General features: G+C 52.8%; 1 protein-coding gene across 5 annotated transcripts; it reads left to right on the top strand.

Moving 5' to 3' along the window:
* Positions 1-1289: 1289 nt before the first annotated feature.
* On the top strand, positions 1290-19658 carry LOC135245878 (inactive histone-lysine N-methyltransferase 2E-like). 5 transcript variants are annotated; one of them, XM_064319233.1, is made up of 24 exons: positions 1290-1619; positions 6972-7138; positions 7949-8054; positions 8145-8371; positions 8640-8779; positions 9222-9403; positions 9505-9543; positions 9780-9980; positions 10256-10386; positions 10866-10983; positions 11093-11202; positions 11301-11577; positions 12539-12637; positions 13311-13472; positions 13643-13999; positions 14316-14612; positions 14892-15033; positions 15173-15462; positions 15609-15665; positions 15759-16121; positions 16349-16605; positions 16697-16779; positions 17039-17115; positions 17253-19658. In XM_064319233.1, exons 2-24 carry the CDS (start codon positions 7068-7070, stop codon positions 17931-17933), a joined length of 4467 nt encoding a protein of 1488 aa, XP_064175303.1. In that variant the 5' UTR covers positions 1290-1619; positions 6972-7067; the 3' UTR covers positions 17934-19658. The 5 variants fall into 5 exon arrangements, with proteins under 5 accessions (XP_064175303.1, XP_064175301.1, XP_064175304.1 ...); XM_064319231.1 differs by having other exon boundaries at positions 7946-8054; XM_064319232.1 differs by lacking the exon at positions 1290-1619 and adding an exon at positions 2140-2668 and having other exon boundaries at positions 7946-8054.
* The last annotated feature ends 1130 nt before the right edge of the window (positions 19659-20788 follow it).

Raw genomic sequence — 20788 nt, 5'->3', positions numbered from 1 at the left:
ACTGCTGAAAACATTAGCACTTCTAGGCCACCATACATCAAATACAGGTTTTCAGCTTAACATTTCTGAATACTGATGAGCATCATAAACAGAACACTACATTCACCAACAAATCTTAACACAGAGGCCTCTGCATGCAAGTGAAATTTAAAGAGGCTCACGGGTATGTAAGCTTTAACCACACGCCACTCTTTAAACCAGTTTTAATTATTTTGCTTTCACAGATTATTCAATGGCAGAAGGTTACATGACAACTTTACTGCAGTATTTAGTGCTCTGCGGGTCCTTTGGGGCGAGATGTTTGTCTTTGGTAGTTAACATGTCTGACCTATATCTTAGAAACTCTTTGTTTAGCCGAGCAGCCTTTAAGCAAACCTGCCCTATTGGAACAAAGATATGACTGTAGGATGTGTTTGTTTGACTTGGGTGACGTCTGTTGCATGCACTGTTTCTATTCATCTTGTGGTCCCATGGCAACCTGACTTCCTCAGCTCGCGTGAGATACACCAGCTCACAACGATAATGAACACAGGGACGCTAGTCAAGTTCTGCCCTCGGTTTCACTTAAAACCACAGGAAGCGCGGCGTTTGTATTGTCTAACCATTTTAAGCGTGACATAACATCTCTGAGAGAAAAGGCTGGGGGCCAAGGTTTCATGCCACGAAGCATGATGAATATTACAACAAATCATTATGATTGAAAGTCCAATAATGGCATATGCTGCCTTCAGGAACATTTAACTGGTTTGCCATTTGTAACTTCTAACAGCTTACCATAAACTTTTTTGGTTTCTGTTTTCATGAATGTACATTGCAGGCTTGTAAAAGCGTTTTATCTATTAAGTTATTTTATCCTTTTTATAGCTATAGTTTCAGTTTACAAATGGAAAAAACCCCTTTCACAATAAGTTAATTGTATTTATCATATTTACTAAGCCAAGCTACATGTTCATTCAAATAAATTTATGGAAAACTTTTTAAGGGCAAATGTTTACTATTTGTTCAGCAAAAAATAACGTTCCTCGCTCGAATCAGACCTCCGCTCCTCTAAATACAATGCCCCACACAAAAATGTCGGACGTATTCTGGCGTGAGGGGAATTTCTCAGTTGCAAACATGGAGCTTGGACTACAAATCAGCGATAGGTATTTGTGAACGCGCTTTCCGCTGGCGAACTGTGATCCGTTGCGCCCCTGTGGTCGTGGGCGGGTGAACCCCGCAGGGTTTTGGGTCGGGCTCAGACTGAGAGAGGGGGGGGGGCTAGCGAGGGGGGAGGCGGAGTCACGGCAGTCCTACCAGAGCCGCCATTTTTGCAAAGGGAAAGAGACAGTAAAGAGCGGATCTAGTTTCCAACAGTCACTACAGACAGGACAGAGGATTAAAGCCTTTGAAACAGGCTAAAACTGCAAATACTGGAGTCAGGATAGTGCTAGGAATTAGGAGAAGTAGTAGGGTAGATTTTCTAGGGGGAGGACAGTGTTAAAGTTCACATTTCCCCTTTGTTGAGGACACGCAGTGAAGACAGTAGTATTGTTTTGGTTGTGTGGAGGCACGGACGGCGGGGGTCTCACCCGGGTCCCCTGTTCCTTTACATACACTATCTACTGTGGACATTAAAGGTGAGTAAAATGGGTTTTATAAGAGAATCAAATGAAATTACAACCTGGGTGTAATGCCGTCTCTAGCTAAGCAAGTGGAGAATGGCAATCCATGTTGTGGAAGCTCTTTGAGATTTGGAAGTAATGTTATGTTGTAGCTAGTGGGTTTGGTTACCGCGGTGTTGCTGTTCCCATAAGTTTACCTTTTATGTAGGTTGCCATTATGCATGCTGACCGCTAATGTGTTGCACAGGCAGTGGGAAAGCGCCAACGTTGAGTTAACGTAACCCCAGAAGAGCAGCAGTGCGTTCGTCTAACGTTGCACTCGAATTTACGTTGTCCCGCATCTTCTCAGGCAACAGAGGACGTAGGTAGCCAGTATTTACAAGAGAAAGATCATATAAGCTACACTTGTTGTGATATTAATAGTAAATACACTGTGTTTTGCTTTAGCATATGACATTTGAAACGGAATCCCGCTTTCTTCAGATCACCCGAGTGTTTGACGTAGCAGACTGGTGAGTCGCTAATGTTAGCCATCTACCAAAGCAAAGTGTACACCATTTATTTTAATTACCTATGCGGTATGCTACAAATATAAGTAACGTTAGCCTCTCACTTTTAACTTTTTTGCTCCGGCGACCGTACAGGTGGCCACACGCTGTATTTCGGGTTAAACGTGCAGATGATAAAATTGCAGTCAGCACAACGGGGCTTTTGTTTACATAGCTTAGCTAGCGTTAGCTATTTCAGTAACATTAACTGTATTCGAGTAACTCAAACACGTAGCTAGCTGTCTCCACCGACACACACGTCGAAATAACGTAATCCGAATGTATTTCAAACGATTAATCGTCAACGTTAGTTAGCTGTTTTCAGTTAGGTACGCCCATTGAACTGGTTCGTTTGTTTTTTTAAAACGATTATTAAAAACGATATCACCAGCGTTGTTATCAGCTAACTTTATCTTAGTATTATTAGACTAGTTCTTTTGCACAGCTACATAAAGGAGGCATTCTTACGGTGCGTTCGGGTCCGAGGGTTTCCCCGCTGGAGTTTACCAAAAGCAAGTTATTCCACTTTTCCAGTCCTTAATTTAGATCCAGAAGGTATTCATACTAATTCAGACAGGGAGTGGGGTTTGGAGTTGAAAGAAACTGGGTAACACTGTTGCTTTTACCTGCATTGTCAGCGTATTGCCGTGTGGCTATACATTGATGTGATGTATCAAGCTAGCTAGCTGTCCACATGCAATGGTAACATTATTGAAGATTTTCACTGACATGAGAACATAAAGTACTTTTAGTTCTTTATCTCGGTATTTATGTAACTAATATTAGCTTTTCTATCAGTTAAACCTTTGTACTAAATATAAATGTGTGTCTGTGTGGATATTTAGCTAGTGAGACGGTCATGTTGGCTGGCTGGTTGGCCTAGGATACGTTGACTAGCTATGATACATTTGATAGTTTTTCTTTGTTTCCACTGTAGCTGACTTGATTGTTTCTTTCCAAAAAGCGTAGCTATAAAGTATAGTATATTATGTTAACTAGCTACATAGTTAATGTGTTCTTCAAAACGCATTTCCGCCTGCCTTAAATGACTATTTCGACCTTTTCAGCTCCGGGGCTATCGTTAGCTAACGTGGCTAGCTAGCTAGTTAACGATGCCCAATGCTGCAACTGCCCCCGAAAACTTAAGGTTGTCTTGTTTTCACGTCAAAATAAGCACTCAGATCTTACGTTACTATAAGATACTTAAATTGCGACCTCCGAAGCAAGCGGTGGACAGTTTTCAGAGGGCTATTCTTGCATGGAGGTCTCCCGGTCAGACGATTTTCTTGCTGTCTTTAGCTAGTTTAGTGCTGTAAAAATGGCGCCCTGGCTTCATGGTAAGATAACTGAACGAGTTCATTCCCCACACCCCTACCGGTCGAGCTTACTGCAGCGCCCACGGACCAAACACGCAACTTGTCTGCATAACGCTGTTGCCCTGGAAAGCACAAGTCCAGTCACATTAAAATATAGTGTTTTGTAGAAATACCGAAATACTTACGAAATGACACCGTCTTGCCAAAGTTGGTTGTAGAACACTGCAGCTTGTGTCCGTTGTGTAGTTACTTTGGGCATCCTCCCTCAAACAGGAATGAGGGTAGTGCTTTTTTGGAAAAGGTTAATTTCAGTCCTGCTGTTGATGTTGGAGTGATCAGAACCGTGTCTCTACATTAATTAGTTGGGGCTGCATCATTTACCATTATGTTATAAGACCCAGGGAAACTGTCACCCTGGAGACCAAAATAACCTCTTCATGTCAGATGTCTTCTCTGCGACTTATTGTTCTTGCTGCTCTTTTTCTGCTTCTTTTTAATAATGCCAGTAACAGTAAGAATGATAATATGACTGTGGCTCTGTTGGCTCATTAAATGGCATTCAGTGACATCTGTGTGTTCAGGAGTGAGGCCCTTTGGCACAGTTAACGAGGATGTCGTGATTGACAAGCTGATGGACTTGGTCTGAACAGGTGGGAGATGGAGCTGAAGCCGTTGATTCAGGCATCGGCTGCAGCAGGGTCCTGTCCTGGCTTTGAGTCAGTCGTCTTCCCAGGACTGTTTAATTGCTCATATTCACGATCAGCGATGCGACTGAATGGCACTGGTATCGCAGGGCAGGGGATGAACCAGACAGTGACTTCCTGAGCTCGTAAGCATCTGATTGGTGTTTCCAAAGGGCGTGCAAGTGACCAGACAACCTGGATGGCAGGCCACGCTTTTGGGTGTAAGGGCATTTTTTGATGAAGAGTTAGTTATGTGCTGAAGCACTGCCGGCTGAACCTTGCTTTGGCTTTCAGCAGCCAGTCTGCTGGGTAGCTCGTCCTTTGACAGTGACGGGCCCCACGGTGTGGTATCAAATCCGGGACAGTGCGTATTCGGCTGTAACGTTGCACACAGGTGCGTGTTTGTGTGTGTGTGTGTGTGTGTGTGTGTATGCCTGTGTGTGCATTTGTTTGCGTGTGAGTGAGTGTGTGTGTGTGTGTGTGCTGCTGCAGGTGTCCAGCAGTGACAGGGCCTCCTGCTTGCTCTCTCTCTCGGTTTCAGTTTCAACGTTCAATTTTCAGTCGCCATTGTGTTTGTCAGTGTGACAAACGTACAATATAGGGCCCACTTCCAAAGCATATACAAAAAGCAAAAAAGCACAGTACTTTCTCGAAGAGAGATTACAAATCACGGGGGGGAAATTAACAAGCAGTCAAAAAATAAAACGTATCAATTTCCTTCTGTTCATTTCTGTACCTCTGTGCAGCCAGACACTTTTGCCCCACACAGGTGTAATAAATGATTTGCTGTGCCAGAGGCTCCATCTGAGGTGATTTGCCGACCACACTCTGCTTATTTATGCATTTGGATGTTTCTCAAACGCAGGTTAAATACCTTTCTTGAGGTTGCGTCAGCTGTGGCTGAGCCAGAATTGGAACCCGCAACCCTGTGGTGGTGGGTGGAGCTTGATGCAAGACTTTGCAATGCAGAGGGGGGAGACTCCAGCATGCAGAAGTGACTGTCCCCAGGAGTGAAGGATTATGGGATTCCTTGGCGGGCATGTGGAGAAGTGATACTTGAGGATCATTCGGGCTGGCTTTCCAGAGATCCTGTGCCACCAGCTCTGCAGGAATAGAGTCGCTCTGCTCGGAGGGCGTGTCTGATCTGCAGGGAGTTTTGCCCAGTGTCTGTCTGCTTGTTCCAGCCTCTCTCACCGACGGACACACAGACCACAGTCTCGCTGAAAGGCAGACTATTTAGTGCAGCTTGAGTGTGTGACCTTTGACCTCCAAATGCTTTTGTCATCCAGGGTTTTAAAAGCTGGCTGGGTCCCAGAGTCCAGTCTGATCCCCTTTAGAAGTAACGCCCCCCCACCCCCCCCCCCAGCAGGGGTTGAACTTGTGAGGTGCTCTCTGCTGTTCAAGTATAGCAGGAAGGGGCTTCCAACAGTGATTTTTCTATGTTTTTATTTCATGCTGAAACGTTATTCAGATTTGAAAGTGAGAACACAGCGGTGGTTTTGTTTAATATCAATGTGTAGCCTTCTTTTAATAAGGATCCGCTCGCTCCCCCCCCTTTCTCTTCTGAGGTCCAGACGGTATTAAGGACAGGAGGGGGGAGAGAGTTCGGGGAGGGGCCGCAGTGGCATAGCTCTTGCAGCGAGCTCCTGGAAAAGTTTGTCACACTCTTGAGCTTTTTGCTGGTGGAAGTGGGCGGGGCCTGTCGAGCGGGGGAGTCGGGTTTCTCTCCACCGTTTTTCACTGTAGCCTTTTTTGTTCCAGCATTCAGCGCATTTCTGGCTGCGTTTCAGTGTGTGCGGCGCTCTCGCCGAAGGAATGTTTTGGTTGACGTGGTTTTGGCTGTCTGCGCTCAAGACAAGTATGTCTTGGGTGCTTCTCTGTGTGTGTGTGTGTGTGTGTGTGTGTGGAGATTAACTTCGGGAGAAAGAGGTGTGTGCGACTTCACACGTTGCAACATTCCTGTCCGAGGTTCCAGGGCATTTATAAATGTATATCGAGAGGAGTGCTACTGTCCGCACACAGTTGCACATAATCATACGCGCACCAGGATTCACACATAATTACACACGCTCTTGCGCAAGCACACACACAAACATGCAGTTGTGTGGGTGTGCGTGCGCAGTTTGTGTTAGTGAGGTGGCTGTGCTGCTCAGACTCACACTGAGAAACAGCGTGCATGCTGCAGGGTTTGTGTTTAGTGTCTTTGTGCCCTCTTAAGAGCAGTTTTTTTCTGACCCGTGCTCTGCTGCTGTTTGTCTCCCTCCACTGGACACAATGTGTTATTGTATCATATGGTTTCTGTGTCTGAAGAGGCCACCTTTGTGCAGTTTGTGTTCCAAGACTTTCAGTAGGAATTTTTTAACCTTTGGTAAACCTGGCTAATGGCGGTGGTTTGAATCCTCTGAGTGTTGACTCCTCTGCGTGTTGAATCCTGTGAGTGTTTACTCCTCTGAGTGTTGAATCCTGTGAGTGTTGAATCCTGAGTGTTGACTCCTCTGAGTGTTGAATCCTGTGAGTGTTGACTCCTCTGAGTGTTGACTCCTCTGCGTGTTGACTCCTCTGCGTGTTGACTCCTCTGAGTGTTGACTCCTCTGAGTGCTGAATCCTGTGAGTGCTGAATCCTGTGAGTGCTGAATCCTCTGAGTGTTGAATCCTGTGAGTGTTGACTCCTCTGAGTGCTGAATCCTGTGTGTGTTGACTCCTCTGAGTGCTGAATCCTGTGAGTGTTGACTCCTCTGAGTGTTGAATCCTGAGTGTTGACTCCTCTGAGTGCTGAATCCCGGGTGACTCGCTGTCTCTCTGCGTGTGTCTGTGCTGCAGGCTTGGTGGATGCACTTAGATGTGTGCAATGAGTGCTGTGGCTGGCGCGCCCCGGAGTTTCGGATCCCCCCGCTCTGCGCTCCGTAGGAGAACGTGATGAGCACGGCCGTCCCAGGAGGGGTGCGCTCCACGGACACCTCGTCTCTGGACATGGCTGCGGGCTCAGAGTGAGTCTCTCTCTGTCTGTCTCTCTCTGTCTCTCTCTCTCTCTCTCTGTCTCTGTCTCTGTCTGTCTGTCTCTCTCTCTCCCCCCCCCCTCTCTCACTCTCTCTCCCTCCCTCCCTCTCCCCCTCTCTCTCCCCTCTCTCTCTCTCTGTCTCCTCCTCTCTCACTCTCTCTTCCTCTCTCTCTCTCTCTCCCTCTCTCTCTCTCCTCCTCTCTCACTCTCTCTTCCTCTCCTCTCTCCCTCCCTCTCTCTCTCTCTCCCTCTCTCTCTCTCTCCTCCTCTCTCCTCCCTTCTCTCTCTCTCTCTCTCCCTCCTCTCTCTCTCTCTCCTTCTCTCTCCCTCTCTCTCTCTCGTCTCTCCCTCTCTCTCTCTCTCTCCTCCCTCTCTCTCTCTCTCTCTCCTCTCTCTCTCTCTCTCTCTCTCTCTCTCTCTCTCTCCCCCTCTCTCTCTCTCTCTCTCTCTCTCTCTCTCTGTCTCTCTGTGTGTGTGGTGTGTGTCTTTTATTTTAAGCTCTGTTCTATTTAGCCTGTGAGTCCCGGTCCTTTTCTGGAGAGAATGTGTGGGTTACTTCTCGGCAGAATGCCTTCGTCAGGGCATTAACTACAAACAGGCTTCACGTGTTTGGCCTGTTGTATCATCGCTCTGTGTGTGTGTGTGTGTGTGTGTGTGTGTGTGTGCGCGTGTGTGAGAGGGAGAGGGAGCTCCATATAAGAAGTTTTCTGCCTTACTTTTTGACTTTTAAAGACAGGTGTAATTTGTCCATGGTAGGTCTGCAGTCACTCTCTAAGTCTCTTCCGCTCTCTCATAGCAGGCCTGAGTCAGTAGAGGCCTTCCCTGTAGTTGTGGAGAAGTCCGGCTACCAGATCTGCAGCAGCAGCTCCAGTTACTCACACAACTATATCGGCCTGCCCTATGCGGTAAGCACCGCCCACTCTCCTCCCCCTTCAGCCTATCTCCAGGCTGAGCTCCTCCCTCTGACCTTTAACCTCCCACCCATCTCTCATCAGGACCACAACTATGGCGCTCGGCCCCCGCCCACGCCGCCCGCCTCGCCCCCGCCCACCCTTCTGCTCCGGGGCGGGGAGGGGCTCTTCACGCCGGCCAATCAGGACGAGGCGTCGCGCGGCACCTCCTTCAGCACCTCAGAGGACAGCAGCTACGGGGCCGACATCACGCGCTGCATCTGCGGCTTCACCCACGACGACGGATACATGATCTGCTGCGACCGCTGCAGGTGAAGCGCCCCCCGCACACCCCAGCCCACACACACACACACACACCCAATTCAACTTCCAATACATTTCTGCTTTATTACCACAACATGCCATAGAGGTTGCTTACCAATAAAGTACATATATAAACTCTACTCTCCTTCTCTCCCTCCCTCTTTCTCTCTCTTCCCCCTCTCTCTATCTCTCCCTCTTTCTCTGCCTGTCTCCCCCTCTCCATTCCTCTTTCTCTCTCCCCCCCTCTCTCTGTGCTCTCTCTCTCTCTGTGCGCAGTGTGTGGCAGCACATAGACTGCATGGGCATAGACAGGCAGCACATCCCCGACACGTACCTGTGCGAGCGCTGCCAGCCGCGCTGCCTGGACAGAGAACGCGCCGTCCTGCTGCAGACCAGGAAGAGGGAGAGCCTGTCCGGTGAGGGCCACCACGGTCATGTGACAGGGGTGGGCGTGACTCAGGAAGCCGGAGCAGTTCAAATCTCAGTGCGAGACAGGGTCATTGTAATCTTGATAAGCGTAGTCTGTTATCAGGTAACTGCTGTAAAACTTGTCACAGGAAGGGAACGCGTCCCTACATGCCCCAGGAACAGGGTGTCGAAATATAAACACTTGTGCACGTTTGAGACTAGAATCTTCCGGCCTCTGATTACCCCAGCTGCCCTCCCTCTCATGGGCTGTGTCTGTAGATGAGATTGGATTTCTGATTGAGTCAGTAGCTGCATGGATGCTAAGTTAATCATATAAAATATATTAATGTGTGTGTGTGTGTGGGTGTGCGCGCGTGCGTGTGCCTGTGTGTGTGTCCTGTGTGTGTGTGTGTGCTTGTGTTTGTGTGTGTGTGTGTGTGTGTGCTGCAGACGGGGACACCAGTGCCACAGAGAGTGGGGATGAGATTCCCCTGGAGCTGTACACGGCGTTCCAGCACCCGCCCCCCAGCATCACCCTCACCGCCACGCGGACCCCCAGCAAACCTGTCGACAAGAAGCGCAAGAAGAGCGGCGACAAGGAGCCCGGGCCTGGCCCCGCCCGAGCCAAGAAGGTGGAGCGCCCCCGTCTGACCTCTGAACTCTCACCCCCGACCTCTGACCCCCCGCCTCCGTTCCCTGTTTGTGACTCCTTTCTCTTTCTGTTTTCCTCCAGGCGTTTCGCGAGGGGTCCCGGAAGTCATCCAGAGTCAAGGTGACTAGTTTTAAAACGTGCACACACACACACACACACACACACACACACGCACACACACACTGGATCAGCCCTTGTGTGTGCTGCTCGAGATTGCTTTGCTTCAGTCAGGTTTTGTTGGAAGTCAGTAGTCATTGAAGACATTTTCTTGGGCGTGAACCCATGCTTAATGGAGTGTGAGTGTGAGTGTGTGTGTGTTTGCGCACACGCTCAGTCTCACTCTTTCTCTCTGGCAGGGCTCTGCTCCGGAGCTGGACCCCACGGACCCCCCCTCCCCATGGGAGAGTAAGATGAGGGTGTGGATGGAGCAATATGAAGAGGCCAAGAGCAACCAGTACAGTGAGGACATGCAGCTGCTCCTCAGAGTCAAGGAGACCAGAGACGCCAAGAGCCTCACCTGCAGCACACACACTGCTGCCTTCAAGCCCCCTGCACAGGTGAGTCCCCACAAAACACCTGTAACACACACACACACACACACACACACACACTGCTGCCTTCAAGCCCCCTGCACAGGTGAGTCCCCACAAAACACCTGTAACACACACACACACACACTGCCACCTTCATACTCCCTGCACAGGTGAGTCCTCACAAAACACCTGTAACACACACACACACTGCCACCTTCAAACTCCCTGCACAGGTGAGTCCTCACAAGAACACTTGTAACAATCATGCACACGTCTCCTTGTCTCTCCCTGTGTGTCAGAGTCAGGTGCAGAGGAACAGGAGGATTCTGAGGGCGGTCTGTGACCTGGCCCCTAACGCCCTCATCATGGAGTATCGGGGGAAGTTCATGCTACGCCAGCAGTTTGAAGCCAACGGCTGTTTCTTCAAGAGGTGAGGCCCGCATGGCAATCTGTCTGTGTGTGCCACTGTGCACCATTGAAATAACCAAGGACACACACACACACACACACACACCACTGCGCTCTGACACACACATGCAGCCTCTTTGTGTAGTCAGCCATTGCTGTACCATGAGTGGCACAAAAACACACACACACACACACTTTCTGTCTTTCTTTCTCTTTGCTACTCTCTCTGTTGTGTTGTGTGTGGAAGCGTGTTCCTCATTGGCTGCTCAGAGAGCTGTGTGTAGATGCGTGTTCCTCATTGGCTGCTCTAAGAGCTGTGTGTGGATGCGTGTTCCTCATTGGCTGCTCAGAGAGCTGTGTGTAGATGTGTGTTCCTCGTTGGCTGCTCTAAGAGCTGTGTGTAGATGTGTGTTCCTCATTGGCTGCTCAGAGAGCTGTGTGTAGATGTGTGTTCCTCATTGGCTGCTCTCAGTGACCGTGCCTCTGGTCCTCTCTCCCCAGGCCGTACCCCTTCGTGCTCTTCTACTCCAAGTTCCACGGGCTGGAGGTGTGTGTGGACGCCCGCAGCTTCGGCAACGAGGCCCGCTTCGTCCGCCGCTCCTGCACCCCCAACGCCGAGGTGAGCGCCCCCTGTGGCACGCCGGCAGAATGCGCTTGTCTCTGGCACTGTCGCTGAATGCTCCCTGTAGCCCCAGTCCTCACTGCGTCTGTCTGTCTGTCTGTCTCAGGTGCGTCATGTGATCGAGGACGGCACGCTGCGCCTGTACATCTACTCTCTGAGGCACATCGGCAAGGGCAGCGAGGTCACCATCGGCTTTGACTACGACTACGGCAACTGGTGAGTGTCAAAGTTAAACCAGTGGTATGGGCTGTGTGTGAGTGTGTGTGTGAGGTGCAGGGCAGGTGTACACCCCTCTCCCCTGTGTGTCCCTGCAGTAAGTACAAGGTGGACTGTGCGTGTCTGAGGGGGAGCCCGCACTGTCCGGTTCTGAGGCAGAGCGCGGAGCCCACGGAGAACCTGGGTTCGGGGAACGACGCGCGGCGCCGGCGGGCCAGCAGAGACAGGGTCCCGTCCCGCGAGGGCGAGGCCACGCAGAACCAGAACATCACCCTGGACTGCGACATCGCCAACGGCAACGCCAAGGGCAAGGCCCCCTCCGACGCCAAGCACAGGAGACTGTCCCCGCTCCGCCTGTCCATCTCAAACAACCAGGTAGGGCTCTCTCTCTCTCTCTCTCGCTCTCTCTCCCCCCTCTCCCCCCACCCCACTCAGTCATTTCATCATCTCTGTCTCCTGCTGTCCCATCTCTCCCTCCATCTCTCACTCCTCCGTCTCATCGGTTCATCACGCAGCTCTCGGGGATGGCGCTGATTCACTCGTTTCCTGCCGATTCCCCCTCACCTGCTGGTGCTGCTTCCTGTTCCTGATGCAGCCTCCAGCTTCATTATAATGGCCCCCGTAGCCACACGTGCGCTGCTAGGTTAGCACTGCTCTGGCTGTGCCCAGTGGCGCTAGCTGAACACCTGTGTTTGAGGATTCTGCGGCGGCGTGCTCTGAGTGCTTTGGGTGCTAAAAATGAGCTCTTATTATTTTTTTTGTGGTAGGATGGAGCGCTGGAGCTTCCGTTACTTTGATCCCAGAATGTGCCGTTTCCATGGTTACGTGGTGACTTGTTCGGCAAAGATGACGATGGTGCCCCCTGCTTGCGTTTTCTGAGAACAGGCTGACGTTCAGAGAACTTCTGAGAACAGACTGGCCCTTGCTTCCCCCGCTCTCGCTCGCTCTCTTTCTCTCTCTCTCTCTCTCTCTCTCTCTGTCTCTCTGTCTCTCTCACTTTCACTTTCTCTCTCTCCCTCTCTCGCGCTCTCTTTCTCACTCCTGTGGTCCTTGCCTCTGTCTCTGGTTCTTGGTCATATTTATGTTTTGTGTTTGTTATAATACTGATGTATTTGTTGGGGCCCAGACCGTTTTTTGTCTGAGATTAAGCATATTTTAGATGGTTTCTGAGGACCTGCCTTACTGTATGATGACTGGTAAAGGGGCTTTTGCCGGTCTGTGGTTTTAAATCGAGCGAGTAAAATTCAGACGACTGAAAAGCAGCTGAGCCCTGCCCCCTGCTGGTGAGAGGGTCACATGACCGCCTGCAGTGATGCAGCCCGTTTCCCTTCCGCAGGAGCCTGAGTTGATAGAGGATATGGAAGAGCAGAGCTCCATTAGCAATGACGTAGAGATGGAGTCAGAGGAGCAGGCTGCCGAGAGGAGGAGGAAGATGGTAAGTGTCACCAGGGGGCAGTGCCCGTCTGGGCTTCCCTTTCGGGGTGACTGACACGCCCACCACCCCTCTGAACCCCGCCCCCCTCGCTGTCTGGCGCTGTTAAACGCGCACGCCCCAGGAAGGTCCAGATCCACCCATCCGTCCACACCTCCGTCCTCCATTCTTTCATTCTCTCCTTCACGCTGTCCTGCTGTCCCTCTCTCTCTCTCTGTTCTGTTGAGTTGTGTTGTCTTTATTGGTTTGACAGGAGGAACTGTGTCTTACTGAAACATGTAACACGGCAATATGGGAAACAGGGCTAAGGCTAAAGCCTGCTGGGGGTTTCTTCTTTTCCTGTATTAACCCCTCCCCTCACCCCCTCTGAGACAGACGGCTTTATTTCCTAAAGATGCATTTACTTTGAAACAGTAAATTCAAAGCTTCCCGACCACCTGCAACTAGCCAGTTCCCACCCGATCCATTCGCATCGTTACAAAAGCACTACAGACGGTCTGGAACAGACATACAGACAGGTTATTGGAGTTCTCTGTTGCGCTGCTTGGCTTGGGCCCGCTGATTGGTGGGCTGGTTTGGGTCTCCTGATTGGCTGTCCGGGCTTGTTGACTGGCTGTCTGGGCTCGCTGATTGGTCCTTGCTAAGCGAGGGCTCTCTCTGTGATTGCTTTGGGCAGACGCGGGAGGAGAGGAAGATGGAGGCCATCCTGCAGGCGTTCGCGCGCATGGAGAAGAGGGAGAAGAGGCGGGAGCAGGCCCTGGAGAGGATCGGCACCAAGACCGACCTGAAGGAGGAGCCCCCCGCCACGCCCGAAATGGAGAGCCCAGCCGCGCTGCAGGTACACCCACCCGCCCGCTCAGTTACTCACTCATTCACTGACCCTTTAACTCACTGACTCACTCACTCACACAGCCTCTAACTCACTCACTCACTCACACAGCCTCTAACTCACTCACTCACTCACTCACTCACTCAGTCGCTGACCCGTGGGTGCTCTCTCCCTCTCAGCCGGCGCTGGAGGCGCTGAAGGAGGAGCCGGTGCCGGTGGCGGTGTCCATGGCGGCGAAGGTGAGCCGGGCGCGGCAGCGTAAGAGCCTGTCGCGGAGCCGCACGCACGTGGGGCAGCAGCGCCGCCGCACCCGCAGCCTGAGCGTGTGCTCCGAGCCGCCGCCCGCCTCGCCCGGAGACCCCGCCCCCGCCCCCGCCCCGCCCGCCGAGCCGCCGGACGCCCAGCCCCCCGCCACGCCCGAGCCCGAGGCCCCGCCCGCCCACGCCTACACCCACGACCCCGACGCCACCCCGCCCCACAGCGGGTCCCCGGCGCCCCCCTGCCGCTCCGCACACAGATACCCCAAAACCAAGAAGGTGTGGAGCCGTCCTGCCCTGGCCTCGCGCCTCACACCACAAACTGACCAATCAGAACGATGACAGCCTGGCTCTTTTAACTTGTACACTTCAGTACTTTAAATACAGCTCTGCATACTGACTCAGCTGGGAGGCCCTCCTTGCAGTCTTGCTTGTCTATTGATTTTATTTTAGCATTTATGGTGTTTGTTTATTTTATGTGCTGTTTCCTACATTGTGTTTTGTGCTGCTTGCTGCACTCTAAATGTCCTTGGGGACGGTGCAGTAGAAGGTTGGGTCTGTTTCCTGCTCCTCACGCGCGCCCGTGTCCCTGCAGCACTTGGTGAGCGAGTGGCTGGGCGAGAGGCCGGAGGAGCCGGCTCCGGAGCGCCCCCTGCGGGTGAGCAGCGACCCCGAGGTGCTGGCCACGCAGCTGAACGCGCTGCCGGGCCTGGGCTGCAGCCCGCAGGTGTACGGCACGCCCAAGCACTACGTGCGCTTCTCCTCGCCCTTCCTGGGTGCCCGCGGCAACCCCGGCCCCGCCTCCACGCCTGCCACGCCCGCCCCGCCCGCCGGGCGCCGCCGCTCCCGCGAGCTGCCCGAGACCCCGCCCACCTCCGGCTCCTGCAAGAAGGTAGGGCTGTGTGTGAGCGTGTGTGTCTGTATGTGGCAGGTGTGTGTAAGTGTGTGTGTGTGTAAGTATAAGTGTGTGTCTGTCTGTATGTGGCTGATGTGTGTGTGTGTGTGTGTGTGTGTGTGCGTGTGTGCGTGTGTGAGTGTGTGAGTGAGTGTCTGTCTGTCTGTATGTGGCTGGTGTGTCAACGTGTGTGTCTGTCTGTATGTGGCAGGTGTGTGTGTGTATGTATATGTGTGTGCGTGTTCCCAGTGTGTGACGCTGCTGTTCTCTCCGCAGCGCTGGCTCAGACAGGCTCTGGAGGAGGAGAGCTCCCCCAGGCACCCGGGCCTGACCTCCCCCAGCGAGGGGCCCCTCAGCCCCTGCCTGAACGGAGACCCACACAGCCCCCTGCCCTACAGCGCAGGCTGCAGTTTACCAGGTAATGTACCTGCCGCCTTTCTGTGTGTGTGAGAGTCTGTGTGTGCGTGTGTGTGTGTGTGTGTGCGTGCGTGCGTGCGTGCGTGCGTGTGTGTGTGAGTATGTGTGTGTGTAACTGTTCCTCTCTGTGTTTGTGGCAGAGCTCCCAGCCCCTCTGAAGAAGCGGCGCTTGTCCCCTCTGGACTCCTGTGTGTCTGAGGGCTCCACGCCCTACGGCTCGCCCTGCGCCACGCCCTGCGCCACGCCCTGCGCCACGCCCTGTGCCACGCCCTGCGCCACGCCCACACGCAGCGAGGTGCCAGACACGCCTGGGACGCCCCTCCCCCTGGCCACCCCGCCCCGCCCCCGCGCAGAGGAACAGGGCTCTGATCCCGCCCCCTCTACTCCTACACACACACCCCAGGCACCTCTCCATGCTGTCCTGCAGGAGGTGAGAACACACACGCGCGCACACACACACACAGACTCACCCACCCACACACACACACACACAGTCACATTTACTCATGGATTATATGTGGATTGTTGAGGTCTGTGACTCACTGTCATGTTTGTTTGTCTTATGTCCACTCTCAGAGCGAGTCCTCTCCAGAAATCTCCCCTGAGGAGAGTCACAGACCCGACAGCTCAGAGGTGAGCAGTGACTCTGAATCATTACTGCGTGTGTGTGCGTGTGAGAGAGAGAGTGTGCTAGTCTCTGACCTCTCTCTCTCTCTCCCCGGGCAGGGCGAGTGCCCCCCCGCGCTGCTCTCCTCCCCCCATGCTCAGAGGCCCGGCCTGGACACGCCTCCCCAGGAGACCAGTCCCCGCCCACCCCAGCCCCAACCCCAGGAGTGCGGGGAGGATGAGGCGGGGGAGGAGGGGCCAGACGACGGTGCCGACGCCCCCCTCACGGACCCGCCCACCCCCTCCTACCCGTCCTGGACCACGAGCCCCTCCCTAAACTCCAACCTGCGGGACCTGACGCCCTCCCACACCCTGGACCAGGGGCTGCTCTGCTGCCCTCCCTCTGAGGACCCCCGCGCCCTGGGAGGGGATGGGACAGAGGGGGGCATCGGGGGCTTACACACACCCCCTCAGAAGAAGAAGGTGAGCAGAGTTTCAGCATGTAGGGCAGGGGTATTCTGATTGGTCAGCTGTGTGTGTGTACAGATGTGTGTACAGGTGTATACAGGTGTGTGTATATACAGGTATATGTACAGGTGTGTGTATGTACAGGTGTGTGTGTATATACAGGTATATGTACAGGTGTGTGTATATACAGGTGTGTGTACAGGTGTATATACAGGTGTGTACAGGTGTGTCCGTGCCTGCAGGTGTCCCTGCTGGAGTACAGGAAGCGGCAGAGAGAGGCTCGGAGGAGCGGCTCCAATCCCGAGTGCAGCTCCCCCCTCTCCACAGCGCCTCCTCTGGCCAGACTGGGCAGCGCAGCTCTGGAGGACAGCCTCGTTGCCATGGAGACTGCCCCAGAGCCCCACGCCCACACAAGCAGGGCAGCCTCTGAGGCCCCCCACCCCAGTGAGGTCACAGAGACCCCCCCGCAGGGCGAGAGAGAGGGGGGAGAGGGACACTGGTGAGTACTCCCATTCACCTGCAGGAGAACACGGTGTGTTAGGCTGTGTGTGTTAGGCTGCCTGTGTTCACCTGTGTGCTGTCTCTCCCAGGACATCGTCCACATCAGTAGAGGAGGCAAGAGAGCGCAGCTACCAGCGCAGCCTGCAGTTTACTGACCACCACAAGGACACAGGTACACACACACACACTCTCACATGCACACACTCACTCACACACACTCACACACACATGCACACACTCACTCACACGCTCACACAGGCACACACACTCACACACACACACATGCACACACTCACTCACACGCTCACAGGCACACACACACACACTCACACACACACACATGCACACACTCACTCACGCTCACACAGGCACACACACACACACACTCACACACACACACGCACTAAGAGGTGGGTGTTGGTGTGTTTCAGACAGAGGAGACGCAGAAGGGGAGGCAGGAGGACTGAAGCAGTGCAGCTCCCCCTGCAGGAGCCCGTCCGCCCTCCAGGTGCCTCCCCTCATACAAAACACTTCAGCTGCCTTAATCTCAGTCAGGAAAATACAGAGAGAAAATGTGCATGAAATTAAATCTCTCTCTACCTCTCCCCCTCTCTCCTCCTCTCTCTCTCTCTCTCTCTCTCTCAGCCGTGCTCCCTTGATGCTGGTCCGGTGTCAGAAGAGGACAGCGCCCCCTGTGTCCTACCCTCCGTCCAGCAGCCCAGCGTGGCCCCACTGACCCCCACTATAGCCCAGTGCCCCCCCACAGCAGCCGCTCCGGGTCCGTACCCCGGCCCCTCCCTGCTGCTCCCTCCCCATCCCCAGCCCCCCCCCACCAGCCCTGCTGCGTACACCCAGTACAGCTTCCAGAGCGCGCCCCCACCCCCTCCGCCCCCCCCTGCCCCCGCGGGGCCCTACCCCGGGCACTTCCCCCCCACCTCCCAGACTCACCACGCCCTGCACTTCCAGAGCTCCGCCCCGCCCCCTCCCCCCCGGCTGCACGGCCTGGCCCCCTGTTCTGCTGGGCTCCGCCCCCTCCCCGCCCCCTCCCCCTCAGAGCCACGCCCCCAGCAGCAGCCCAGCAGCGCCTGCCTCCTGTCCCTGCAGCAAGCCCCGCCCCACCCCCGCCCCGGACCATCCCTCACGGCCGCGCCCCATTTCCCGGCCTCGGGGCCTTCCAGACCCCCGCTGCACCCCCCTCCACCTTCCAGGCCCATCAACAGGGCACGCTCCCGCCCCCTCCCCCGCCCCCACCCCAACAGACTCCTCCCACCCAGACCCTGCCCCCGCGCAGGTACATTACCTGGTGAAGTGCAGCCGGCGCTGTAGGGCGGGGGCTGAGGGGCGCTGTAGGGCAGGGGCTGAGGGGCCCCTCGCTGGGGGAGGGGGGTGTGCGGAACACTCGCCGAGCTCGTTGAGGTGTGCAGAACCCGGGACTCTTAAACGAGGGTGCTTTTTAAAAGACTTCTTTAAAGAGGGGGAAAAAAGAAGAGACTAAAACAATCTTGTAAAGAGACTTTCTGTGGAACACAGAGGGATGGCGGTGCTTGTGGCCCGTTCTCTCTGGCACTGTTCCAACTGAAGACAATTTTTATCATTTCTTTTTTTTTAATTTTCCTGACCGTGGCTGAAAGCCCTGTTCGTCTGTTCATCTGTCTGAGTTACTAGTTTTCTGTTTCGTCGTACATTCCATAGTCCTGTCCTTTCCTCGACGTTTTTTTACAACCCCAATTCCAAAAAAGTTGGGACGGTATGGAAAATGCTAATAAAGCAAAAAGGAGCGATAATGTAAATTCTATTCACCCTGTACTATATTGAAAACACTACAACAGAACGTTATTTGACGTTTTACCTTGTGAATTTCATTGGTTTTTGGAAACGTACACTCATTTCAAATCTGATGACTGCAACACGCTCCAAAAAAGTTGGGACAGTCGAGTGTTTACCACTGTGTAACATCACCATTTCTTTTAATAACACTTATTAAGCGTTTGGGCACTGAAGACACCAGTTGGTTAAGATTAGCAAGCGGAATTTTCCCCCATTCTTCCATGTGCAGGTCTTCAGCTGCACAGTTGTATGGGGCCTTCGTTGCCGTGTTTCGCACTTCAAAATGCGCCACACATTCTCAATCAGAGACAGGTCAGGACTGCAGGCAGGCCAATCTATCGTTTCCTCTTTCAAAAAACAATGAAGTTAACTAGGTAAAACATGAAGTACCTTGTCTTTATACAGTTTTTGTTTGAATTCAAGTCAAAATTTACAAATTACTGCTTTTTTTTATTTGCATTTCATTTACCGTCCCAACTTTTTTGGAATTGGGGTTGTGAACGCATTCGTTTGTTTATTTAGTGGTTCATTTTAGCAAAAGGGGGGAAAGTATTTTGTACAAAAGAAAATACAGAATTATTATTTTTGTTATTCCTATCTGTAACGATATCTGTGCATTTGCTGCAGAGATTTAGAGAGAAAAATATTCTGGGAGATTGCATCACTGTCGCCTGGTGTGTGTGTGCGTGCACGTGTGTGTGTCTGTGAGAGAGAGAGTGAGTGAGAGAGAGGAGAGAGTGAACCTAAGCAAATGTCCACTCGGCTGTCAGTGAAACCTAGCCGAGGTCTTTCCTGTAGGCAGGGCAACTAATCGTTTATTTTTGGATTTGAAGGGTCATTTGTAGAAAGTGTAAATGAATGTAAAATAGATGGTTTCATAGCTGTAAATAGTGGCTTCTCTCCTTTTCTATGCTTGTACATGCCTCCCATCCCATTTTGTAAATCGGAGCACTCTACGCAAAGCTGACTGTTTCTGTGACAGTAGCACTATTGTATTTTCTTTTCTGTCTTATTCTGTCGTTTTTTTTCCCCTTATTAATATTGTGTGTTTTTGTGTGTGGGAGCGTGTGTGTGTATGTGTGTGTGCGTGCATGCATGTGCGTGTGTGTGTGCGCATATGTGTGTGCGTGCGTGTGTGTGCGTGTGTGTGGAAGTGTGACTTGCACCGCACTTGTTGCTGTTCTCCTTGCTCATTAAAATCACAGTGATGTCAGTTTTATACCACACCGGCTGTGCTGTGATTGGTTGATGTGCAGAGCGTGGTCCACAAGGAGCCTGACCGATGGCCTCTCCAACACCCTGAGGGCAGAGGTACAGAGCAACTGATGTTGAATATAACTCAACACTGCAGTGGGGACCTTCAGTGACCAAATAAGAGCACTCACTGTCCAGTTATTGGATGAAAACCTTTATTAAGTCATATCTCTTATTTACAAGTGATTTGTATAGATATTGAATATTCACATTGGTGTACATACTGGAGACGGGCTAAGACAGATCCCTACGAACCACCAGCACTCCCCCCCCCTCCACCCCACCTTCCCACCCCTCTCCACCTTCCCACCCCAACAGTTGCCAGGCTATACAGAGGGTGTGGCAGGGTTCAGATTTTGGTTTTTATTAAAAAGAATGGTATGGCCTGGATGATGTGTGAGGGTGTGAGTGTGTGTGTGTGAGGGTGAGAGTGTGTGTGTGTGAGAGTGTGTGAGTGTGTGAGGGTGAGAGTGTGTGTGAGGGTGAGTGTGTGTGTGTGTGAGGGTGAGGGTGTGTGAGTGTGTGTGTGTGAGGGTGAGAGTGGGTGAGGGTGTGTGAGTGTGTGTGAGTGAGTGTGAGGGTGTGAGGGTGAGTGTGTGAGGGTGAGAGTGTGATAGTGTGTGAGTGTGAGAGTGAGAGTGTGTGTGACCGTGTTCTGAGCGGTTATGAGTCACTTCCCCGCTCCCCGGCACACACTCCCTTTGATCCAGAGTTTGGGCTCGTTTGATCGTGACTAATAATCCCTCAGTGAAGCAGAGCGGAGGAGAGCGAACGGATGTAGCTGACTTCCCGCTGCGTTTCCAGAGCCCCGCCCTTCGGCCGGCTGGTCGCACCTGTGCCTGCGCACCTGTGTCGCGGAGGCCGAGCGGTGCTCTGTGCCGCTAGCCCGAGGCGTTTCCTGTTCCTGTAGACGGCAGCGTGGTCACAAGGGCTGTTCTCCTGCGTTGCCATGGAGACGGCCCTTGTAGACGCACGTGCTTGCCCACAGAGAGACGTACGCACACACACACACATGTACGGATGCACTCACACACACTCACACACACACGCGTGCAGGGCGGATGTGCCTTTGCGTCATTAGCAGCATCTCACCCGTGTCA

Source organism: Anguilla rostrata, chromosome 19, assembly GCF_018555375.3.
Source record: "Anguilla rostrata isolate EN2019 chromosome 19, ASM1855537v3, whole genome shotgun sequence".
Classification (NCBI taxonomy): Eukaryota; Metazoa; Chordata; class Actinopteri; order Anguilliformes; family Anguillidae; genus Anguilla; species Anguilla rostrata.
The sequence above is the reverse complement of the archived record's forward strand: the minus strand, read 5'-3'. Positions and strand labels throughout refer to the sequence as shown.